This window comes from Numida meleagris, chromosome 16 (assembly GCF_002078875.1).
Source record: "Numida meleagris isolate 19003 breed g44 Domestic line chromosome 16, NumMel1.0, whole genome shotgun sequence".
NCBI classification, from domain to species: Eukaryota; Metazoa; Chordata; class Aves; order Galliformes; family Numididae; genus Numida; species Numida meleagris.
This window is the reverse complement of record NC_034424.1, coordinates 5,842,951-5,857,451: the sequence shown is the minus strand read 5'-3', so window position 1 is coordinate 5,857,451 and position 14,501 is coordinate 5,842,951. Positions and strand designations below refer to the sequence as shown.

General features: G+C 59.5%; 1 protein-coding gene across 2 annotated transcripts in view; it reads right to left on the bottom strand.

The window, feature by feature from the left end:
* Window positions 1-6,114, bottom strand: part of LAMC3 (laminin subunit gamma 3) — a 15,238-nt gene extending 9,124 nt beyond the window's left edge. For both annotated transcript variants that reach the window (XM_021413567.1, XM_021413568.1), the window contains exons 1-9: window positions 5,647-6,114; window positions 2,880-3,013; window positions 2,512-2,682; window positions 1,997-2,127; window positions 1,336-1,502; window positions 992-1,180; window positions 605-722; window positions 430-528; window positions 163-299 (exon numbers count right to left, since the gene is read on the bottom strand). In XM_021413567.1, coding sequence (XP_021269242.1) covers window positions 163-299; window positions 430-528; window positions 605-722; window positions 992-1,180; window positions 1,336-1,502; window positions 1,997-2,127; window positions 2,512-2,682; window positions 2,880-3,013; window positions 5,647-6,010 — 1,510 coding nt within the window. In that variant the 5' untranslated portion in view covers window positions 6,011-6,114. The remainder of the gene's footprint in view (window positions 1-162; window positions 300-429; window positions 529-604; window positions 723-991; window positions 1,181-1,335; window positions 1,503-1,996; window positions 2,128-2,511; window positions 2,683-2,879; window positions 3,014-5,646) is intronic.

Genomic DNA, 14,501 nt, shown 5'->3' with positions numbered 1-14,501 from the left:
GGGATGCTCAGCCCCAAAGGGGAGGGGATGCTCAGCCCCAAAGGGGAGGGGATGCTCAGCCCCAAAGGGGAGGGGATGCTCAGCCCCAGCCTTCCCAAACCCCCCAGGTTTCCTGGCCCAAGCCCATGTCCTCCACCTTGCCCAGGGTTGGGAGTTCTGTACCTTCCTTGAAGTTGGAGTGGATGTGGGTCACCTCGTAGCCTTCTGCTGCCGTGCAGACAGCGGAGTGTCCATAGCAAAAACAACTGGTGCAGCCAGTGGGGTTGTGGGGTTGCAGGTTGAACCAGCCAGGCTGGCACCTGGTATGGGCATGAAACAGGAGCACAAGGCACAGGGCAAGTAGAGCTGTGGGGAACCATAGTGGCAACCCAGGGGCTGATCCCAGGCTGGAAAGGAGCCATGGCTCCACCCTCATCCTGCGGTGCTTACCTGTTGCACAGGTGCCCCTCCACCCTCTCCTTGCAGGTGCAATGCCCCGTGTTAGGGTCGCAGGCGCCCACGCTGCCCGCAGGGTCACAGGCGCAGGGTCTGGCCAGGCCAAGATGTGGGTATGGAATGAGCCCTGGTCCCACCCTGTGCCCACAGTGGCCAGGGACCCCCTCACCTGCAGCCGCCCTCGCTCAGGCTGTGGTAGCCATCCTTGCAGCGCTCACACTTCCAGCCCGTCACGTTGGCTTTGCAGGTGCAGCTCCCCGAGCTGTCACACTGGGGCTGCAGGGAACCTGCAGGGACATGGCCAACCTGAGCTGTCTGCAGCCAGGGAGAGAGGCGGGCAGGAGATGGGGGGACCCTGTGCTCAAGATCAGAGCCAGGAACTGTGCCACGGCGAGGAGCCCACTCCAAGCAGTGCAAACCCAACCCCCGTGTGAACCTTTTCCAAAATCCCAAAAGGAGAGCTCGGCAAAACCCAGTGGTGGAGCAACCCAGTGGCACAACCCAAGGTTGAGGAGCATGGAACCAAGCCCTCCCCTCCCACCCACGCCCCACACACCTGCGGGGTGGCAGTGGCAGGGCTGGCAGGCAGCCTGCTGCTCCCAGCGGTAGTGGTTCTGCTGGCACTGCTCGCAGTGGGGCCCGGCCGTGTTGTCGCGGCAGTTGCGGCAGTGCCCCCCGTGCCCGGTGCGGCGGAACAGCTCCGCGTCGTAGAAACATTCCTCCGAGCGGCCGCTGCAGTTGCAAGCTATGGGGAGGCAGGAGGGCTGGTTGGGGCCGTGGGGCACAGCTGAGGGTCCATGGGGTGATGCTGTGGATGGGGACCCTGGGGTGCTCCCCACCCAGAGCAGCTTTGCTGGATGGGCTCACCACCACCACGCGCCCAACGCGGGTGCTACTCACGGAGGCACTCATTGGCAGCCTCGGCGGTGCCGCGCGCCCAGGGCCGGTCCTGGTAGAAGGGCTGGCAGTGCTGGCAGTCGGTGCCGGATGTGTTGTGCTGGCACATGCACACCAGCTGTCCTGCCTCATCCGGCACGCACTCGCTGGCGTGACCATTGCATTTACACCTGCAGGAAACCCGAGCTGCTCTGAGCGCTGCTGAACGGGGATGCAGCCCACGCTGCTGTGCTGGGGTGGCCGTGTCCCCGAGGCAATCCCATCTGGGAGGTCACACGCTGAGGGTGGCCCGTGAGGAACGCTAAGCAGCTCCAGCTGCTCCAGCCCAGGGGGTCAGACAGCAAATGGGGCTCCTGGAGCATGCTCAGCTCTTGTGCCCAGGGGCAGGCAGCTCTCAGTGTGGTGGAGCGTGATGTCTTGTGGCTGGTTTCCTACCTCCCTGCTTGGGGAAGGGCACAGCGCAATCCCGGAGCAGCACTGCTGCTGTCTCTGCCCCACATCGGCTCCCAAGCCCACTGGGGGCTGCAACTGTGGTGACCCCTCCACCAGCATTTGTGTCCCATCTGAGTGGTTTGCCCCTCAACATTCAATTCAAGCTCTGGAGCTGCTCCAAGCCCCATGCACAGCCCCAGGACCCTCCCTGCAGCCCCTTCCCAGCCCTCACCTGCCGCCAACGGAGAAGTCAGAGATGGCGTAGTAGTAGGACTGCAGCACCTTGGGGTCCTTGAAGATGTCATCCCCAAATGTATTGAGGCGGTTCAGGGAGATGAGCAGGTCGGTGACGGTCACCCACTCCTGCAGGGGACATGGGGAAGATGCTCTGCAGATGGGACTGGGCCACCAGTACCAACCCCAACCAGGGCACTTCCAGCTCCCTTCCTGTCTGCAGGGCAGCGTGGGGGCTTTTCATAGAATCACAGAATCTTTAAGGTTGGAATAGCCCTCTCAAATCCCCAAGCCCAACACCAACACACTCCACCGTGCCCACTGACCATGTCCCTCAGTGCCACATTTCCATGGTTCTGGTACACCTCCAGGGACAGTGACTCCACCACTCCCTGGGCAGTGTGTGCCAGTGCCTGACCACTCTTTTGGAATAGAATTTTTTCCTAATATCTCAACTATTTCACCCTGGTCCCGGGACTCCACATCCCCACACCTCTCCCACCCCGCTGGCACCTGTAGCGTGGGACTTCCATCAAAATTGTAGGCACTGGGACGGCCCTCAAGGGTGGAGAAAGCCACGTTGCCACCACTCAGCGGGGAGATGTCGCTGAACTCATCTGTGCAGAAGGCCACCTGCTCGTCCTCACCCGGCTGCAGGTACTGCCTCTGCCGCTTCCTGTAGGTCTTAGAATCACACAGTCATAGAATCACTGAGGTTGGAGACCTCTCAGATCCCCGAGTCCAACCACAACCCACCCCCCCATGCCCACTGATACGTCCCTCAGTGCCACATCTCCACGGTTCTGGAACACCTCCAGGGATGCAGCCCATACCACTACCTGACCACTCTTTCAGAGAAGGAATTTTTCCTAATATCCAACCTTCTCACAGGACGCGCTGTAGAACTGGAAGGGCACCCATGGGCCGTCGGCACGGCTGCGTTTGTAAATGGCGAAGCTCTCGGGGCGGCTGGTGTGAAACTTCAGGCGGACGTAGGTGATCTCATAGGACTTTCCTGGGGACACAGCCATCATGATGTCTTCCACTCCCATCCCAGTTGGGACAATGGCCAACAGCACCGGAGCCAAAGTCATCCCAGTGCTGCATCCCACATGGCCGCTGGCATTTTCCCAGGGTGGGCAGAATTTTACCACCCATCCATCTGGATGCTGCACCCCAAACCCTGCCCGGCCCCAAATCAGCTCTTGATTTCACTGCAACTTTTGGGTCATTGCATGAAGGCAACGGGTGGGTGGTGTGGGCCAGGAGCTGGTGCAAAGCCAGGGGCTGAGCAGCAGCTGGGAATAATCAGGTCTTGGTGCTCATCATCATCCCCCATGCAACTGGGAGAGGATGGAGAGGCAGAGAGTCAAGGGCAGTCTCTTTCCAGGGAGCTGCACGCCTGGACCCGGCCTTGCTGCTGCCTTTGTTGGGCTGAAGACAAACAGAGGACATCGATCCCTGGGGTGGCCAACACAGCTCTGAAATATCTTGAAAGTATTGCCAAAAAAAGGGAGGGAAACTACACCAAAGCGAACATCAGAACCGCCTAATTGCCACAGATGAAGGAGCGGCTCAAAGAGCGGATTGCTCCATCGCAGCGCCGCTTCTGACTGCGCAAAACAATTAGCTGCGAGGTTTTGGCTTTATTTGAAAAGATAATGAGTTGGGAATGTTTGAGGGGTTATTCCGGGACTAGGAAAACAAGCCTTTAATTGGGCCCATATGAATACTGTCGCGTATGTGCTGCGACTTTGCTGCGGGGGAGCTGAGCCAGCCCGGCTACCGGCACTGGGGAAAGCACTGGGGACACGGGGACTGGGCCACCCGCCCCGAGGTGACCATGGCTGGGAGGTGCTGTGACAGCACGGTTGGGCTGCTCCAGGATTACCTCTTCCCAAAGCCCACCGGGACCCGGCTGCACCGATGCTGGTGGGATGCCCTTGTCCCAGCCCTGCAGGCGCCCGTTCCCAGACAGCGCGGCCCCGGGGGACCCTTGGCCAAGCAGAGGGGTCGGGAGAAGGCCAGAGCCGGGAGCTGTGTCAATAAACAGCCCCCACCCCAGGGGACCCTGCTGCAAGGAGGAGGTCAGGAGGCCCACGCGGGGGCTGCAGCTTGGGCAGAGAAAGCGCGCTGTGGTTATCCCGAGCGATGCGTGCTTTTTTCCAGACAGTCCCTTCCGTCGGCCAGATTGCATTCTCTTCCTCCAAAGAAACCCAGAACACAGCCCACGGTGTCTCCCTGGCAGGGCACAGGGCTGGCACACTGCGGAATGGGGACACCACGGGACAGGGACGTGGGCGGAGATGGGAGGGGATGGGGACCAGGACTCCCAGCTCCCCGAGGAGCTCCGGTGCCTTTTGCCTTTGCAAATGTGTGGTTTTGTTGGGTTCCTCCCTGATGCCAAGGCAAATGCAACAGTGCTGGGGGTTAGTGATCCTCTCCGAGTCCTGCGCACTGCAATGCAGAGCTGAAGCCTTGTAGAGAAGTGAGATTTAAGGGAGGATAATCTAATTAATGCCAATCAACAGCATACAGGTAAACACAGGTCTTGTCCGGCTCATCCAACACCCCGTTTAATTAGCTCCCCGGGCAGCTCCCCTACACAGCCTCATGAGTGAGCTGATGGGGGCTCAATGTGTGGGTCACAGGCCCATCACTGCAAGTGTGGGTGCAAGGACTCACTTGGGGCCATGTCCCAGGGGCCGTGGGATCGGGCTCAGCACCAACATTTAGGTTTTTCCTCTGTAACCCAAATGTAAGCATTAAAACATTAAAAATTGTCTGCAGCCGGGGCTAAGAATGGGGCCCAGAGGCAATGGAAAAGGTCAGGCAGTGATGTGCTAGGCACTTTTTAGTGTAGCAAGATATATGGGGCACAGAGGAACAAGGAGCCTGGGTACACGTGCGGAGGGATGCACTGGGATGCAGGGAGCTCAGTGCCATATCCCCTCGAATGGGACTGCTCCAGCATCGCTTCTCGTGTGCAGGGGGAGCCCGGAGCAGACGTCCACCCACTCGCAGGGGGTTGGAATGCAGTGACCCTGCAGGGCACACAGCGACCCACTGTCACCAACACCCCACTGCCTGTCCATGCTGCAGCCCCTCGCTGCCCCCCTCAGCACACCGATGGCAGCAGACAGCAGAGAACCAAGGTTTTATAGCACTGGCCAATAGCCAAGATAGTTTAGATGGCAGCAAAACGCAGGAAAAAAAGATCCTTTTTAACATGCTAGGCATGATCCCACAGGCTTTACGCACCCTGCAAGCACAGTATTTAAAACAGAGGGTCGGCTCTCAGCTGGGGAACCTTGCCAGGGCTGCGCAGCATTTACAGAGCTGCGAGTCCCCTAAAATATACATGGCATCCTCAGCGCTGCGTGGGGATGAATGGGCACGGGGCTCTGCACCCGCAGCCTGCAGGGCTCCTGCCTGCAAACCCACATCAGCTTTGCAAAGAGGAACTGCGGAGCACACAGCACACATGCACGGGCACCGCTGTCCTCTCCTTGCAAGAGGACAAGGAGCTGCTCTTAGCAAAGTGCTCTCAGCAAAGAGCACCTCTCTCCTTGCAGCCAAAGCCTGCGCTGGAGCATGGGGCACCCCACTTAGAACCCAGCACCCCACGCTCCCCTCCGCCGCACCTACCCAGGTGGAGCGTGATGTTGACGGAGTTGGGGTGCTGGACGCCGAAGGCCATGGACTGGCTCTGCCACCAGGTGCTCTCCTCCTGGCTGTGGAAGTCGGTGAGGAAAGAGGCGTTGTGGTGCAGCAGCGGGTCGGCGGCGTCGCAGCGCTGGCACAGCTGGCTGGCATCGCGCGCGCCCATCTGCAGGCAGTATTCCTCGGGCGGCGAGCCGCACGTGTTGGTGGCCAGCGGGACGCGGCCGAAAGCGGCGTTCTCGAAGACGGGCATGCAGCGGCGGGGCTGGCCCCGGGGGTCGTAGCAGGGGGATGAGCACGCAGTGGCCAGCACCAGCCCCAGCAAGGCCAGCGCCCTGAGCCGGGCCATGGCGGGGTTCAGCTCGCTGCGCGCTCTGAGCCTCCTCCGGCTGGCACGGCGCGATGGGATGGGTTGGGATGCGATGCAACGCGATGGGATGGGACAGGCCCCCAGCCCGGCACCTCCTCTCGCTCCGAGGTCCATCTGCTGGATGCTGCTGGGAACGCTCCGTGCGCGGTGCCGGGAGCGGGGCTGGAGCTCCCCCCAAGGCCAACCTGATCCCGCACAGGTGGGGCTGGGAAGGCTGCAACCTCTCCCAGCTGGTGCTTACCAGCCCCATCGCTTTAGGGATGGGTGGATTCAGGTCTTTGGCCGCTGAATATCTCCATCCCTCAGCACCAGGGATGAGCCCATAGTGGTTCCCTCCCCACCTGTTCGTTTTTCTCTCAAATTCATGAGGGCTGCCAATATTCTCACAGCTGGAAAAGCAAGGGGAAAGCGTGAAAGGCTCTGAAGCACCACTCCAGTGCCCTTTTCTCCTCCCACCCCACTGACCCCACTGCTCTCCACTCTCACCAACCTGCCTGGGGCATGGCTCTGTGACCCTCCACATCAGCACCTACAGGTGGTGGTCCCATCCTTGATCTGCCATGGGGATGGCCCAGTCCCCTGAGCCAAGACATGTCCCCATGGGTGGGGAAACCAGACCCCATACGGCCCTCAAAGCCCTTCAGCAGGGATGCTCATTGCACACAGCCTGTGCCAGGACCGTGGCACCCTCCAGGCTACGTGCTTGGACCCACGGGGACAGGAGAGCAACAGCAAAGGGACCCAGGCAGGCAGGGATGGTGCCATGCCTCGCTCTTCCCACCAGCCCCATTCTGCAGTGTTGGCTTTGTGGAATTTGGGTGCACAGAGGAATTCCACTTCTCCCCATGCTCTGCTAAACTGCGCTGCCCACAGAAACCCAGGAAACTTAGCCCTCATCTATAATTTAAGCTCCCTTCCTCTCCCTTCTCCTCTTATTTATTTTATTCTCCTCTGTGCACAGTGCGGGGAGAAAGCACCGGAGGGAAGCTGTGAATCAGAGGTCCTCGGCAGCAGCTCCCGCAGCAGCGCCGCTTCAAAGCCCCATTACCATATATTGACCCAGAGCTGACAGCCTGATCAGCTCCGCCGGGAACGGCCAATTTCCCAGTGCCGAGAGCTGAGCTCCATGTGCCTGAGAGCTGGCGGCCGGTGGCAAAGGTTTGGGGGGAAAGAGGAGGGTTTCCAGCTCCGTGTTCACCCCTAGACTCTCTGCGGCCAGTTTCAAGGTAGGGTGCGCGTCCTGCGTGGATGAGGCTTGTCGGGTGTCTTGCTGCCTTGCTCAAACAGGTTGGCCACCTCCAAGAGGACCCTCGGGCATTGCATGCGCCCAGGAGATGATTTTCCTGCCCATCCATCCCCTCCTGCAGAGGAGTCTGGGACGGAGCAGTGACGCTGTGCAGCCATGGCTGGGGGCAGCTCCTGGGATGCAGGAATTCGAGAAATGTGGAGGAGCACCCAGACCCATGGCAGCCTGCAAGGCCATCACCCAGATGTCACTTTCCTGTATCCATATATGTCCAAATATATCTAGCTACTTCCTGCATCCAGCCCCAAATTGCTCCCTTTTCTCTGAGAGTAAGATGCCAGAGGCATCTTCCCTTCCAGCTCTGGGCAGTGACTTCGCACAAGGGTTCTCACGCTCACAACTGTGTCACCTTGCTATGGGCAAGCATCACCTTGGCAAGAAGAATACCTAAAGTTAGTTATGGGAATCCCCTATTCTTCAGCACATGGAAGAGCTGGAACAAGGGAATTCAAAGGAGCCATCAGAGCTTGGATTTGTCCCAGTATCCCCTGTGCAGTAGAACTCAATCTCTGCATGCGGAGCTGTGGTCCGAGCGCGGTGGGGACATGGGGACCGTGCACAGCCCCAGTGCCACTGCCCCACACCAACACGGCGCCTCGCAAGGGTTAAGAGCGGTGGAGGCGGTGAGGAGCAAACGTTCTTCTGATTTGCCTAATGAACGTTAATTAAAAAGACAGAAGATAGCAGATTCCTTCAGGGGAGAGATGAAAGGCCCCGTTAATTAAATCCGGAGAGTGCGCACTGGGCCGAGTGATCCGGCTTCTGATCGGAGCTGACAACGCGGCACCAGCGAGGTGTGCAAGAGCCGTGGGTCCGACCATCCCACGGCCCCATGAAAAGGCAGGGACATGGGGACACGGCAGTGGGAGCACAACATGGGGACCCAGGCATGGGTGGCTCAGTGGCCCCATCCCATGGGGCTGGGATCCCATCCTTGGTGGAGACGTTGCCAAGCAATGCAGCGTAAATAACTGCGGAGCGTCTCTTCATCGTGCCGGCTTATTTGGTAAACCTGAACTTTGCAAAATGTCACAAAAACAGAGAAATGGGAGGCCTGGGATGAGTAAATTGCTGTTAGAAGTTCCCCAGGACGGTGGCAGTCGTGTTCCCGCTCAGTGATGGCACACAGCGGCCCCGGCTCAGAGAGAGGGGTCACGCACGGCACTGATTGCATAGAGTATTTAATTAGCGCGGCTGTAAATACAGCCCGAGTGATGCCAACCAGGATGCTGCAGCATCGCAGGAAGCTTTGCCAAGGCAGCAGATGAGGGAGGACAGAGGCAAAGCCCAGCAGATATTTCTGCTATGCCCCCACCTCGCCATGCATTTGGCTGTGGAAGAGCCTGGAAGCACCTTTCTGGTGGCAACCATGCCTAGATTCTCTCCCTGTCTGTCACACAGTGAGCAGGAACATCCCAGCTCCACTCACACCACCTCCTGCACGAGCTGAGGGACACCAGCCCTGACCCAGGGACACGGGGTGACACCGAGCCGTGACTGTCCCCAGGACATATCTCACTCATCTCACAGCCCCGGATGAGCCCAGCGGTGCAGGACCAGCCACTTCCAGGCGCAGCCAAAAACGCCCTTCCCCTGCCTGAGCTCATCAGTAGCTTAATGACACCAGTAGAGAAGCTTCAGAGTCCCTAATCGCTCATCACATTACGGCTGCTCACAAGTGAGGCCAACCGCTACAAACCTCCTCTCAGCCTTTCTAATTAACGAGCAGGAGCTTAGGCTCTCCCAGCCCAAAAGCAGCATCTCAGATAAAGTCAGCAGCCTCCCTTGATAAACCCCATTAACGGGCTTGTTAGCATCATCTGAAGCAGCCTCATTTGCCAGGGAGGCTCATCTGTCTGTCCTGCTCTGCCTCCTTTTTCTAGTCCATCCGTCCATCTGTCTGGCTATTCATCCATCTGTCCATCCATCCATTCATTGGCACAGACTGCCCAGGGAGCTAGGGGAGTCACCATCTCTGGAGGTGTCCCAGGGACATGGAGATGTGGTACTGAGGGACACGTCCACGGGCATGGTGGGATGGGTTGGGGTTGGGCCTGGGGATCTGAGAGGGCTTTTCCAGCCTTAATGATTCTATGATCCATCCATTCATCCATCCATCTGTCCATCCATGCATCCATCCAACTGTCCATCCGTCCATCCATCCATCTGTCCGTCCATCCATCCGTCCATCCGTCTGTTCACCCATCCCATTGCAGCAGGAGCTGTGGATGTGCCCAGCATGTCTGCCCCTGTCCCTGTGCCTTGGTGCCGTGCCCTGTGTGTCCCCGCTCTGGGAGAGCGCTGACAGCTCAGCAGCAGCAGATGCCACCAGATGGTCACCCCAACCAGAGACCCTGCTAAACCAATAACCGGGGCAAGGTGCTGGAGCCCCCTCATTTGCTAATTGACCACCCCAGGCCCTCTGCTGGCCCCATGGGGGGACGGGAGTGAGCTGGGGACAGCAAAGCCCACTGAATGCCACGGCTGTGTTGAGCTGCGCGATCTCAGTGCTTGGCTGGTGATGGCCCCCCCAAGCCTGCCATCAACAGGAGCTGGACCATGGTGCTCGGTGACAAATCAGGAGCTGCTGTGATACCTCTGACTTTAAAGCAGGAGAAATAACCCCTATAACGCGATTCACCGTGTCTTTATATCCCAAAGCGTGCTGCCTGGACTGGGGTGGGGGCTCCCACTTAATATTCTGATGGAAAACAGTGCCTTGATCCAATTACCACAGGGATTTGGGAGTACTCAGCAGCTGAGCTGCTGCAGTCCTGGTGCGGAGCGGGGACGAAGCCAGGGCTTGAGCTGGGGCTGTTCTGATGGCGATTCACCCCAACAGCGGCTGAGCTGCGCTGGGAGGCACCGGTGGGAACTGGGAGCTCCGGGCAGGCAGAGCATCGCTCCGAGCTGAGCTCTATGCCAACATCCCCGCAGCTCCCCGTGAGGGCAGGGATCCCCGGCCCAGCCCCGCGGTGCTCGCCGTGATCCCACATCACCTATTCCCATCGGCAGCCACGAGAAAGCGCCCTCAGAACGGCAGCGTCAGCGCGGCTGGCGGGTGGGATGCTGCTTCCATCGCCTGCCGTTGTGCATCGAGCAAACAGGAGCGGCACAAATCCTCCACGCACACACCCCCGCCCTCCCCCTTTCAAGCGGCAGTTTGCTCATTTTGAGCACCGTATTCTAGGCAAAGCCCATTCCTGAGCCGGGAGTGCTTGATCCCCTTCAGCGCTCCACGACCTGGGGCTGTATTTCCCAGCCTGCGAATAGGAAGGCATTTCTTATCCGACAAAACAAAGCAAAACAAAACCCTGTTGTGTTGGTTTTTTCTGTTTGTTTGTTTTTTTCCCTACATCAAATGTCATTTTTTCAACCAACAGAACGTCGTTTTCCCACCCTTGCTTCCAGCCCGAGCTCCCCGGGGGTAGGATCCCATCCCCAGGGGCACATCCCATTGCCAACAGCTGGGGTTTGCCGGGCGGTTTTCCTGCATCCCCCAAGCGCTGGCTGCCGGGAGGAGAAAACGCTCCCAAACCCATCCAGGAACCAAAGCTCTGCTCTTCAAAGCCTGAACGCGGGGAATCGCAGAGAGGCAGCGCAGGGAAGTTGCTAGGAGATGGGGGTTTGGGATGCTGGATGCAATGAGCACGCAGCCCTGAGCACCCCGAGTGGGACCCGCAATAGATCCACCCCCCCCCAGGGGCTCCAGGATGCCAGCTTCCCACAGAAAGGGCGGATTACGGAGAATCAGCTCCGATCGATCCTCTGAGGCAGCGGAGAAAAAATAAAGGAACAGAAAGAGATTTCTCACTTGTGGAGGATTTGGGGGTTTTGTTCTGTTTGGAGGGGGAAAAGGAGGCTGAGGGAGGGCTGCGCACAATGGGATGGTGCCGGGAACACAGCGGGATCCGGCGATGCTGCGCTCCGTGGGGGGTATGAGCACAGCCCACTGGGACCTGAAGTGTGTGCAGAGCATGTGGGCATGGGGTGGGCATGGAGTGGGTATGACATGAGTAGGGGTGGGCATGGGATGGGCATGGGATGGGTATGGAGTGGGTATGGTTGGCCATGGGGTCACTATGGGGTGGGTATGGGATGAGTATGAGGTGGGCATGGAGTAAGCATGGGATGGGTATGGGGTGGGCATGGGATGAGTATGGAGAGGGTCTGGGTGGCTATGGGGTGGGTATGGGATGGGCATGGGGTGGGCATGGGTGGCTATGGGGTGGGTATGCTCTGCACCCAGCACAGGGGTTTGGTTTCTTCCTTCCCAGATCAGGGTTCGTGGCACAGAGCAGAGGAGCAGAGATGCACAGCCCATGGCTCGATGCTGCCAAGACCTGCACAAAGCACCCAGCCTCGGAGGGACACACATGGGACATTAAAAAAGGATGTTTGATACCCAAATGTCTCACAGGGCGATGAGCTACAGGGACACACTGGGATGCTGTAGGGTCAACCCATGGCCCCATAGGTTGTCTCAGTCCCCATTTGCAGCCCAGCTCAGCTCTCCTCTCTGCCCTCTGAGGGATGCTTGGCTGGCCCATCCCTTAACATCCCCACGTTCCGGGTGCACAGCGGGTGTCCTGCGCCCTGGCAAAGAGGAGAATCATAGAATCATACAGTCACCGACCGGGGGGGGTGGGACAGGGGATGTGAGATGGGGACCCCGCAGCCAAATGGGGGCAGCCCCCGGGGGCTCCCTGTGCATTTTTGTGACCCGGATTGGCATCGCCCCGCGGCTGCTTGGGATGAGGCTCACGCAGCTCCTTTGCATTCCGCGCTCAGCAGCCGCGCGGCGCAGGGGCGAAGATCTTTGAAGGCGCTGCCCTTTCATTATTAATATTATGATGATGTCTGACGCCGCCTGTGTGCAGCGACGGCTCCCGGGCGCCGATGGCACGCGTCCAAGCACAGCACTTGGCTCCTGGCAGCCAACCCCTGTCCCCAGCCCCGCTCAGCGATGGGGAAATCGCTGCGAGATGGGGATTTCTGCCCCTCCAGCCCTGATCCGATGGCTGGAAACCTGCGGGCTTTGACCCCACAGGCACCCACCTCCTGTTCTGTGGTGTCCTGGGGGTGCAGGCCCCAGCCCCAGCCCCATCTCGAGGGGTCCTGCTGCCTGCAGGTCTCTGCCCCCACCTGCAAAGCATGGGGTCGACGCGAGCCCAGCTGCAATGCGTGCAGCTCTGCTCACTGCCTCCAATCGCAGCACAGAAGACAGCATCCAAACACGGCGTTGAAATGCCATATTTCAGCACACAGCTCTAATCCCAAGTTGCTTTAGTCATTTTTTGCCCCAGGCCCAGCCCGGCACCCTCGAGCAATGAGGGCAGAGCCCGTTCAGGGCGGGCAGAGCCGCAGCTCCCAACAGGACCCGCAGCCTCACATCAAACATTTCTCCCGTTTTTGCCCTCAGGCCACAGCCTGAGACATGAATCATCCCACACTTGCGGGATCAATTTGCGTTGGGCTGCCGGGAGGAGCCCCCTCCCCATCGCAGCATGCTCCCAGCCCTAGGGTGCTCCCCAGGCACCTGATCCCACATGGCACAGCCCTGGGCTCCAGGGTCGGTGCCACAAGCTCTACACAAGCCACGCAAGGGAGCGATGCTGCCAGCAGGGCTCAGCCATCCGGGGGTGCCCCCTCCTGCATCTTCATGGTGGGTGACATGAGGCAACACAGCGCGGCACGAGTCAGCGATGAGCCCAAGCAACGTGCACGGGGAGGGCTCGCCCTGAGCATCTCTTGGGGTCCCCAAAGCACAGAGAGCCACCAGTCCTGCACCCGCACCCCATTTGGCACCCTGTGGGGGTACAGCCTGGGCACAGCGGGGCTGCATGGTGTTGCCCCCCCGAGTGTCCCATCCCATCCCATCCCATGGCAGCACCCGTGATGATGCTCAGGGTTATGTCAAGGTATGTTGGATTGCAAATTAAACTGCGCGGTGCTGGCTCCATCTGTAGAAAATGAGTTGCTGGACTTGGAGAGTGTCCAGTTGCTCAGCTCGGCGTGCCTAACACCGAGGGCTGACAAGCCACTGAATCACTCCTCCCCGCGCTGCCAGGCCGCGTGAAGCCAAGATACATTTCTTTTTAATGATAAGTTTTTATTGTTTGGAGTTCAGCTCAAGCAGCCCCCTGGCGCCCGGGGCCTCGTGCTGCCAGAACGGCACAGACCGCCATGGGTGCAACGAGTTGGGCGGTCTCAGCTGTGGAGAGCAATCCTTGAAAACCCATCCATGGGGAAAGAGCTGGGCTGCTGGCCACTGTTATTGCATGGTACACCCACATGGAGCCAAAGGTGGGAGGTGCACCTGGTCAGCAGGCAGCCAGCATTTGGGTACCGTGCACGCAGCGTGCGTTGCCAACAGAGCTCCGTTCCCATGTGCCCCTCCTGGGGGGGGCTCGGGGGGCTTCTTGGCAGCGCCATCCTCCCCCCACCGCTGCGCTCAGGATGCTCTCTGAACCTCTCAGCAGCTCCTGCCTGCAGGTCAGACATGCGGCGGATGAAAGATTTAAGGGAGGTGCCGCAAAGGGACGGGAAAGAAAACCACATCCCCGCTCAGAACGGTGGCGGTAAATCAGGCAGGCGCTGCTCCTTTGGGCTGGAAACGGTGGGATTTGGGCAAAATGCCTCACTCGGTGCCGATGCTGGGCAGACCCACGTGGTGGGGGTCCTGCTGGTGCCCCCCCCCACCCGGGGGTTTTACTACCCAGTGCTTTGGCTAACCCTTAGCACCAAGGCTTGGGGGGACGATCCCAATGTTTTCCAGCTGGGGGGGCCGATCCCAGCGCCCCCCGGCCTTGCCCAGACCCCTCCTCCCACTAAAGGCAAACCCAGCCGTGGGGCACAGTGATGCTGAGCCCCATGAACACAGAGTGCTGCCTCCAGAATTGTGGCCATGGAGAGGGGGTGAGCGGCCATGAGACACCCCCAGAACAGCCCTGTCACACGCTCCAAACCGCCTCACCTGCTGTGGCTCCTCCAGCTGTGCTGGCACATCTGGATCCGGAGTGAATCCGGAGTGAAACCGGAGTGAAACCGGAGTGAAACCAGAGTGATTCCGGAGTGAATCCGGAGTGGATGGAGCTGCCGGGGGTGTATGGGGGAGGGGGGTATGCCAAACCGGGAGCCTACGAGGGTTTCGGGGGGAGTTTG